General features: G+C 35.5%; 1 protein-coding gene across 2 annotated transcripts in view; it reads left to right on the top strand.

The window, feature by feature from the left end:
- Positions 1-855: 855 nt before the first annotated feature.
- LOC110115872 (probable isoprenylcysteine alpha-carbonyl methylesterase ICMEL1) overlaps positions 856-10,169 on the top strand; it is a gene marked incomplete at its 3' end in the record, with an annotated part of 53,731 nt that continues 44,417 nt past the window's right edge. The window contains 1 exon segment of one of the 2 annotated variants that reach the window (XM_020849271.2): positions 856-1,313. In XM_020849271.2, the coding sequence (XP_020704930.1) occupies positions 994-1,313 (320 nt within the window). 2 annotated transcript variants of the gene reach the window in all.

Raw genomic sequence — 10,169 nt, 5'->3', positions numbered from 1 at the left:
GCAATCCTATCTGATCCTCAATTTTTTTAAGAGAAGTAGATTGATTGTGCAATTACATTCCTAGTTGAAATACTCTATGTTCCACAGGTATCTTCTCATTCCTATCATACTGAATTTGTTCAAGTTCTAAGGCGTAACACTGCGCTTTGAAAAATCTTGGATCTCTATGGAAATTATCATTCCCTTCTATCCTGGTTCTCACTTTCACGCTATCTATTTTTTTTTTTTTGAAATTGCAGTATCATGTGCATTCAAGATAGATAAGGCACATCATTTTGCATAGAATACTGCCACTCTCTTAGGATTCACCCTATCAGCAGACGACTAGAAATTATTGGTAGTTATTTCTTCTATTAATTTATATGCCTCTTCAAATGGCTTTGACATTAATGATCCCTTAGCTGCAGCATCTATGATAGCTCAAAGTGATCCTAGTAATCCATTATAAATTGATTGTATTAACAACCAATCAAGTAAAGTAAGATGAGGATATTTCATAAGTATTTTCTTAAATATCTCCCAACTCTCATAAATAAGTGGCATATATTCACATTTACATTTTATATACACCCATATATATATGAATTCTTACTTTTTATGTAAGAATTTTCGAGTCTATTCTCTATGGTCATTTGATTTTTTAACACACGTCTATGTTTCATTTACTCTAAAATGGAGAGTCATGCTCGATAACACGTATCAATATTGCATTAAATCAGCCCATGTCATTCTCTGTGCTCCTTCCCTCTTATTATTATTTTAGTAAAATGGTGAGTCATAACTTAATTAATTGAAATAAAAATAGAATCCTTACACATCAACTTTGAGAGCTCTGAACAAGATTAACATATTACGATTATAAAGCAAAAGACAAAAGGGAAAATCAGTAAACATGCATTCCCAAAATACGGAGAACAAGATAAAAGGAATCTCCTCTGCTCTTCCAATTCTGAAACAGGAGTACAGGACAGACTCCAGACTCCAGACTCCAACATGGAATCTATCGTGCCTCCTCCGCTGCAATCTGGGCTTGATTTTCACTTTCCATCGTCGGGAGGGAGAGATGCTACAGAAAAGGCTACGCCTGCATCCTTTCCATCATCTCCAGTGGCGTCAGACACTGGCGATGAGGTACCCTTGCTCAGGCGACTGCCATCTGCTAGCCGACGGCGGAGGGCGGTTAGCGAATCCCAAATTGCCTACCTCTCCTTGCCACCCACTCGACGCCGTTCCTTCAGCCGGGACGTTGGCCACGCCGCCGCCGAGACCTATCTCCTTACCCGACTCACCCTCATCCTCCTCCGTTATCTTGGGTAATCTGTCTCTCATCGATCTTTAGTATTCTACTTTTTTATGGTATTAATATTATTATTATGCGCTTAAATTTTTTTTGGTTTTTTTAGGGCACTATAAAAAAAAAATAGGATACACAAACTTCAACTCTAATACAAGTAAAATCCTCTTAATTCATACTTAAATTAAGCTCTAAAGTATATGAAACATCCAAATTTTGACTAATGGCAATATTGTTGATGCCTAAAATGAGTCACTTCATATAAAAAAAATAGGTGGATTTACATACATACCACTTTATTTCATGCTATTTACATATCTAATACATAAAAAATTAATATTATATGCCTACCAGCTACCATCCATAGAACAAATATGAGTGTATGAAATGAAATATTAAAATTTATAACATGGTATGACTGGTTAAAATGAATATAAGAGTATATTTGATATTAAAATTTTTTATGAATGGTAAGAATGTAATATTAAAATTTTGAGTGTTAGACATGTAAATAGCATGAAATAAAGTGGTATGTATGTAAATCCCTCAAAATATGGGGAAAATTAATATATGGTTTATGGTTTGCCTTTCTAGTTGATTTCAAATACTAGATAGGGAAGATAGAAAAGTCAATGACAAAACGCTTTGAACTCCTTCAAGTAGATGCTTCCTTGTTAGGATTCCAAGATGAGGTGATGGCCTCACAAGTTTTTGACTTAATGATGATGATTCAACAATACCTCCTCCAATAGTCTTATTGAGTCTGACTCCTTATATATTTGTGATCACTCGTTTACTAGAGAGGTAGAGTGGTTATCTTTTTTTTTGAGTCCTTAGGTCAATGGGCGGGAGAGAGGGAGAGTCGCTAAGAATTAAATCAAGTAATCAACTTTTGTTTCATGCATTCAAATGATTACACTGATTTCTATTAAGGAAAAAAACTTCTAACAAGAAATTCAAATTCAAACTTCTTTAAAATTATGAACTTGCCTAAGAAATAGCTAACAGTTAAAACTAAGACATTGAAATTCAAAATAAATCCTATTCCTTTTAATGTGGCTGACCAAGCGTGGTTGGATATGGTGGTTACTTGATATTCTCCATGGTTCCACAATTCATACATGCTCATAGGAAATCAAATTTGCATCATGTAATATGGTGGCCGACCGCTCCTGCTTTGATGGTTTGGAATTTGACTAGATATATTTGATGCGGAATATTCCTCTCAGCTTCTAAAAACTTTTGGGAACCTTGTGAAAATCTTGGGAACTCTTTGAAAGCATATAAAGTGTTTTGAAAAGTTCTAAAAGATCCTCAAATTTTATGATATTGACATCATCCTAGATTAGAGCTATCCCGTTTTTACACCTACAAAGGAACAACATACCTTTATATTGGATTGTGCTCCTCACACTACAGGTAAATGCCTATTACCGTCGGATTTTTCCGATGGAAAAATGTACGCCGGAAATTGCGACGCAGTATCCGGCGAATATGTTCGCCAGAAATGTTACGGCGGACTTTCCGACGGCCTTGCCGCCGCAAGGTTACCAGCGGCTAATACGCCGGTTTTATAACTTTACCCGCGCATAGTCCGTCGGAAATTACCGGCGTATGTACTAGCATATTTTACGTCGGCGTAACTTAAACACGACGAAATAATACCGGTGGATGCTCCGCCGGTAGACGTACCGTCGGATCTTCCGCCGGTAATTATCTTATATCGGGCGAGCCCTAGGGCTTCCTTCTCATTTCTCTATTCGTGCTTTTTCGAATCCACTCCTCCGACTTCATTCTTCCTTCATTCCTCCCCTTCGACGCTATTCGACTTCGCTCCTTCAATCGATTCACCATTCTCCTTCGACGCTGTTCGACTTCACTCCTTCGACGCTATTTGACTTCGTTGTTCGACTTTGCTCCGACAGCTCCGACGCTGTTCGACTTCGCTCCTTCGTCGAGGTTCAACTTGCTCCTTCGACGGTGTTCGACTTCGCTCCTTCCTTGCCGTTCGACTTGCTCCTTTGTCGCTGTTCGACTTCGCTCCTTCAAAGCCGCGACTTGCTCCTTGGTCGCCGTTCTTTAACTTTGCTCCTTCTTAGCCTCGACTTGCTCCTTGGTCACCGTTCGACTTGCTCATTCAGGTAACTTTCTCCCTTTCGCACTATTTGACTTCGCTACTTCGACAATATAGCTTCCACATTAACACTTGCTCGTTTGCTATGTCGGTAACTTATTCAACTTCGCTTGTTGGATCGGCAGTTACGACCTTTTAAGGGGACCTCTCTTGTTGTGTAGGTAGCTTTCTTTCTTTCTCTTATAACGTTGCGCAATAATCATCATCATTTGTTATAAAAGAAATGAGCATATACGTGAAAATATTGGAGTAGCTCCAGTGGAAGATAAGATTAGTGAGAGTTGCCTTAGGTGGTTTGGTTACATTAAACGGAGGCCTTCCGATGACCCTGGTTAGGAATGTTGAGGTATTATATTTGACTTATGTTAAAAAAGGTAGAGGTAGACATAAAAAGATCCTTGGTTAGAAAATATTAGAAATGATCTTTCTTTATTAGATTTAAATGAGAATTTGATTTTTAACCGGACACAATGACGAAAAAGGATTCATGTAGCCGACCCCACGTAGTGGGACAATGGCTTGATGTGTTGGAATTAGCTAGTGATATGCATAATATGTGGAAATGAGCTAGTGATATGCATAATTATGATCTCAGATGGGGTGATCTCGGTAGTTGGGTAAAGATAGTGAGATCTTAGAGAGATCGGGTTCAATCAATTTGTTCAATCCAATTCATTCAAAAGGTTTGTCTTATCATATAGTATGATTAAAATTGTGCTAGTTGATTAGGGAGATGTCCATCCCGAGATCTCAGACGGATGTTGATTAGAGAGATGTTGTAACCTTAAAGAAAGACGAGATCTTAGACGGTTGTTACCTTTTTCATTGACAAAATTTGGTATTTTCAATTAAATGCATAACTTAAAAATATTGAAGCGTCATAGTAATATCAGTTCCAATAAATGTTACAACATTTTCTAATATATTCAAATTATATGTAGGTCATATTATGGATATCAGAACTCAATGAAGTTGAATGTATAATCGATTGGCGTAAGGATGAAAGACATTAACGGATGAGTTCATTAGAGGGGTGAATATTTTTATTCAGACAGCTTCTTAATTACCCAATTTCATCTCAGATGGAAAGTTTCATTGCCCATGTTCTAAACATAAAAATCAGGTGCTCCTAAGCTCAAATAACGCAACTGTTGATCTATATCGTCGAGGCTTCATACCAAAATATTGGTATTGGACTTCACATAGTGAGTATGAACCATATTTCGATTCTCGATGCTGCCCATCGATAAGTGCTACTATAGATGTGGAAGAATATATCATACCTAATATTGAGGACTTAATTCATGATGCAAGTGGAGCACAATTTGAGCAATATACAGAAGAGTCACCTAATAAAGAAGCACAAAATTTATGGGTTAGGCTCACAAGCGGTAGAAAGAATGTAGCACGACAGAGTATACGGGTTAGGCTCGCAAGTCTATGCATATGAAGGACAGACATCTAGTGGCTCCAATTTTTCATCTAGTACACAGGACTCTTTATATACCCAACAAATAGCTGCCCTTATAGTCGAGCTAGAACAGGTAAGAAAAGAACAAACTGATTGGCAGTTGCAAATGCAGCAGCAACAGCAAGCTCAAATGTTAGAAGAAATGTGAAAGATGAGGGAGCAGCTTAGTAGTGGGAGGAGTACAACATCAACTGAGGATGAAACTGAATCAGAATAGATGTTATTTATCTATTTTACTAATGTAGACATCTGTTTCTATTTGTTTTTTGTTATGTTTATATGTGTTGTTTGAACATCTTGTTTCTATTTATTGTGTACATGTTTAGTTATTTGTTGTTTCGACATATTTAATTACGTAATTGGTGATGTTCTTGATCATAATTTGATGTGTAAATGCATATTGTGTTGTATTTTCTTTTATGCAGGTTTTTTTGTGGAAATCACTTTTCAAAGAAAGGAAGATTTTTTTTTTCTTTATGCTTCAGGTTTCCAGTGGATATTCCGCCGAAATGTCTATCGGTATGACGATACGTCTGTTCCAGCATAACATCCGACGGAAATGTTGGTGGTTATTTTGACGGTACTATCCGACGGTAACGAAACTGTGGACCTCCAAAAGAGCACCGCTACGACTGCAAGATTGCGGAAGGCATACAACCGCACCTACCCCGTGGGATAGAGACGATCGCGGGCCTCCGCGCTCCTCACAAATGGGCCAAGTGGAATGGCAGATTAGACCTTGCATACGATTAACCATGGAGGATAGCGGCTCTAGCCAGCGCATCTCGATGGGTAATAATATGCACGACCTGATCATAATCACGGTTTTCCCCCACCCGATATATCAGCTCGAAATGGGGTTTATGAGATGATGGAATTCAGTTTCCCACGGGCGCAAGCCCCCGTGGTTAATTATATCTCAGGCCAAAGCCTAAGAAGACTCTCGATTAAGGATCATACATTATCCTTCTTAAAGTGGGACTGACACAAGAGTATAGACTAAGAAGTCCCACTCAAAGGAAAAGGAATGGCTCAAGTGGCTCAGTCAGCATGCGTGGTTTACACCAGCATTCGGAGGGACTAAGGTAGTAAGAAGAAATTAGTGAAAATAAAAGTTAGGCAATCGACACATGCGTGAGAGAAAAGATGGAGGTGACATCATCCATGTGATGCATATAAGCAAGATTTATAGTCCCTGAAGGATAGGGAACTTACCCACTATTTAGGCATACTACGAGACCGAATGTAGTAGCATTGAATCCTAAATCTAGTTTGGGTTTAGTATTTAACGAACAACACTAGAACCCGTATCCTAACTAATGCAGTGCAAAACCTGGACTTACCCTGGCTTGGATTGGGGAGCCAGCTAACCACCTTATCGATTTAAAACCATGCTGTCAAGTCATTTTATGAAAGATGGGTGGGTGGTACACTTTTTGGAAGTTAAGGCCGACATCTAGAGAGCTTCCTAATTGACCTTATACTTATGTTGGGTAAATGCTCCTAATTAATGCAATTAAAATTTTGATTAAGTTTATTTCTAATGCATGCATGCTAATTGAAAAATTTGAATCATGTATGCTTTAGATTTTAAAAACAAGCTTATATAAAAATAATTTTTAGAAGGAGACTAGACTTCCCCAGGTCTGTCACCTCATCCTCATAGGCCAGATTATCCGGACTCTACCAGTAGGCGGGAAAGTGTCTCAAAACAAGGAGAAAGAAGAATGCAATAATATGCATGCGACCCTGGATGACTCCGACAATTCCCTAGATTTATTAGGTTTCTATGATATTTAAACCTTAAAATTTAAATATTAGTTATGAGTAGAAAAAAGATTTTAGTCCTTAAAGAGCCTAACGAAATTTAGGCTAAAACAAAAACGGCATGCAAGTCGCCAAGAAACTAATAAAAACATGCAATCCTATAGGCACACAACATAAATAAAATACATTAATATAATCAAACTAATCAAATAAATGTCCATAGGCCAACTACCCTTAATTACAACCCAGGGTCTGCAAGAAAGTAAAATGGCCGGGAACCACTGCCAACAACTTGGATTTCTAAGCCTATGACTAACGCAAATGATTTTGAGTATGGATATTAGGTCTTCAGACTTCTTTGGATTTCTTCTCACTCCTTGGATCTCTCTTCCTTGGACTTCTTAGATCTCTTCTCATTGTACTCCTTGGATTCATCGTGGCTTGAATATCCAAACGAAGAGATAATTTCCCCTATAGGGGGTATTGCCTTTTCTCTTTGGATATCTAAAAGTCATCCAAACTCGATCTTCCAAATGAAAGAAGGCTCTCCCCTTTGAGGATGCCTTCTTCTTTTGGAATTCGAGTTGAATAAGGATATCTCAACTCAAAGTACATTTCACAACTCTTCACAATATTACAAATATATTACATTAATTGAAAAGCAGTAAATCTATACTCTATTGCGTAGTTATCCTAATAAAAATTTCCAAGCAGTTTATAATATCAAGCAGTTGATATGAAAAAGAAATAACTCATTATAGCCACACTCTTGGCCATGCTCTTAATTATTGAGGGCTAAGCAGTCCACTTGTAGCAGTTATAATTATAATTTTAGCCCTCATTTACTTAGGAGGAGCTGAGCAAGCGTCTGCATAAAATAATATTAGTATTTAAATCATGACAGTTGCTCCCCCCTTTTTATTTAGTGCTGCATGAGCATAACCACCTGTAATAAAAACAATATATATATATACTCATTTACTTAGGAGGAGCTGAGCAAGCGTCTGCATAAAATAATATTAGTATTTAAATCATGACAGTTGCTCCCCCCTTTTTATTTAGTGCTGCATGAGCATAACCACCTGTAATAAAAACAATATATATATATATATATACTCTTATAATTCGTTTATATCATTCATATCATTCTATAAACTTTAATATTTCATTTTATGCACCTAAATTTGTTCTATGGGTGATAGGCATATAATATTAATGTTTTAGATGTTAGATATATAAATAGTATGAAATAAAGTGGTATGTATGTAAATCTCCCAACTTTGAATAAGAATCGAGAGAGAGATGGCGACAGCAGCAGAAAAGGAAACATCGGCCTCGCCTTTTAGAATCTTAAGAAGTGGTGGCCGCGTAGCAAGTAGATGTTATGTGTGAGCACTTGGTGGGTAGGATTGATCCTAAGTTGGGTAGTTAGTTTTACGCTTAGAGTTTTGGTTGTGCTGTGAAGTGGCCGAAAAGAAAAACTTCATTAAAGGTTTAAATAGGTTAGTGATTAGGAATTCATTTAGTTAATTTAGTTTCATCGATTCACTCTTTCTACATCACTTAGGGTAGGGATAGCGTTTGAAGGTTCAAATTGTATTATCCCAATTTTGGAAAGTCCGGGTCCTGACATGCTAGGGTAGAGAGGTCAAAAGTCTCGCTATGGAGAAATATGCTATAGTTTGCGGGCCTTCTAACTTTTTTGGTAATAATCTGAAACCTTTATAGGTGACGTAGTTAGGCTTTTGAGTTGCTGGATTAGAGTTTCCTATGCAAAGTTATGAAATTTTCAAGTTTTGGGCAATTAATTAATTTATTAAAAACCTGCTAATTAGGGGTGATTTTATGGTTTTGATCAAATCAGCTCCAAACTGATTTGGATAATCCCTCTCAAAGGTGCAGAAATGACAGTAAGGAGGTGTTCGCACAAGGGATTTGGCACAAGGGAAATTTGAATATTTTTATAATTTTTTAGGTTATTCGATAGGGACAAAAATGGTATCTTTTGCATTAAAAGTTTGAAAGTTAAGGGTCAGGATTGGAGGTCAACCTAAAGGGTGCCCTATTTATCATTAGGTTAAGGAAGAAATTCTGACAAATTTGAGCTATCTGGTGGGTATTTTTTTCTGATCTAAAAATTGGATTTATTATAATTTTTAGAAGGTATAACTGGGCCCTAATTAACAAGTAATTGCGTCTGTCTAATGTAAGAGGTCGCAAAGAGCCCTAAAATTTCCTAGAAAATTCTGGGTTATGTTCAAAGGAATGTCACTGAAGTTTAAATGTTGATGTTTTTGTCATGCGAATCAGTCATTGCGTATCATAGTCCTAGACATTTTTCTAACGTTTCGCTTGGAGGTTCCTTAATTCTTGTCCTTAGAATCGTCATACTTTTTTACGTAGTTAGGTTTTAATCTTTGAGTTTTGGACTAATCTCTCAAAGTACAATTGCAAGTGAGTAACAGAAAAGTGGAGAACACATCGTATGTCTCTTTTTATGTTTAATCATAGGAGAGCCTAACTAAGTGCTCGTTTGCATTCTCTGAGTATCTGCAGGTCACGATAAAAAAACGATTAAACATGATTAAGCAATTGTGAATTAGTTGAATGTTAAGAAGCTCAATCATTCACTATTCACTCCCCATGAAATACTATTGCACATTAGAATAATAGTGTTTTAAAATTTTACAAGTAGTAGATCACTCAAAACAGGTTTAATTATAAGTAGTCTTAAAAATATTTTAAAATACTTATAAAATATAGAATTTTAAAAAGTAAATGTAATTACAACAAAATAATCATCATATAAAGTTAAATAATAGTGGAAGATCCACTAACCACCCTACGAGGTTTTAAAATAATTGAAAAATAATTTTTTATTTCAAAAATAATTATTATGATATAATATTTAATAATATTTAATCTCAAATAATTGCAGGCAAAACAGATACTGCCAGACACAGCAAATTAAAACCTCTGAAAATATTTTTAAAATTAACAGTGAGGTACATTTTTTCCTGAAATTAGTTATGATACTGATTACTAAGTTTAAAAAGGGTTTAACAGTAATATTAGAAATAATTTAAAACAATAAATATTTAAAAATAATTATTAAATTAAGTTAAAAAAAACTAAAACTTCTGGATATTGAAAGTAATTTAAGAACTAATAGATAATAATAATAAAATAATGAACAGTATTGAAAGTACTTTATAATTTTTAAAATAATACTATAGTGACTGAAAAGTAATTTTTACAATAATGAATATATCCATATAAATTAAAAAAACTGTTGAATTAAATTAGTATTAATTTTTGAATTAAAACGAATATATTAATAGTAATGAGTTTTAAATAATAGGTGTCGATTACTAAATATTACCATATAATATAAAAGATTAAAATGAATTATAAGAATGACTAATGGATGACAAAATAATAATAATATATAATAAGATAATAATATATAATAAATAATAATAAGTACATATTAATACATATAG

Source organism: Dendrobium catenatum, unplaced genomic scaffold (assembly GCF_001605985.2).
Source record: "Dendrobium catenatum unplaced genomic scaffold, ASM160598v2 fragScaff_scaffold_873, whole genome shotgun sequence".
Lineage (NCBI taxonomy): Eukaryota > Viridiplantae > Streptophyta > Magnoliopsida > Asparagales > Orchidaceae > Dendrobium > Dendrobium catenatum.
Note: the sequence above shows the minus strand (reverse complement) of the source record. Positions and strands in the feature narration are given on the sequence as shown.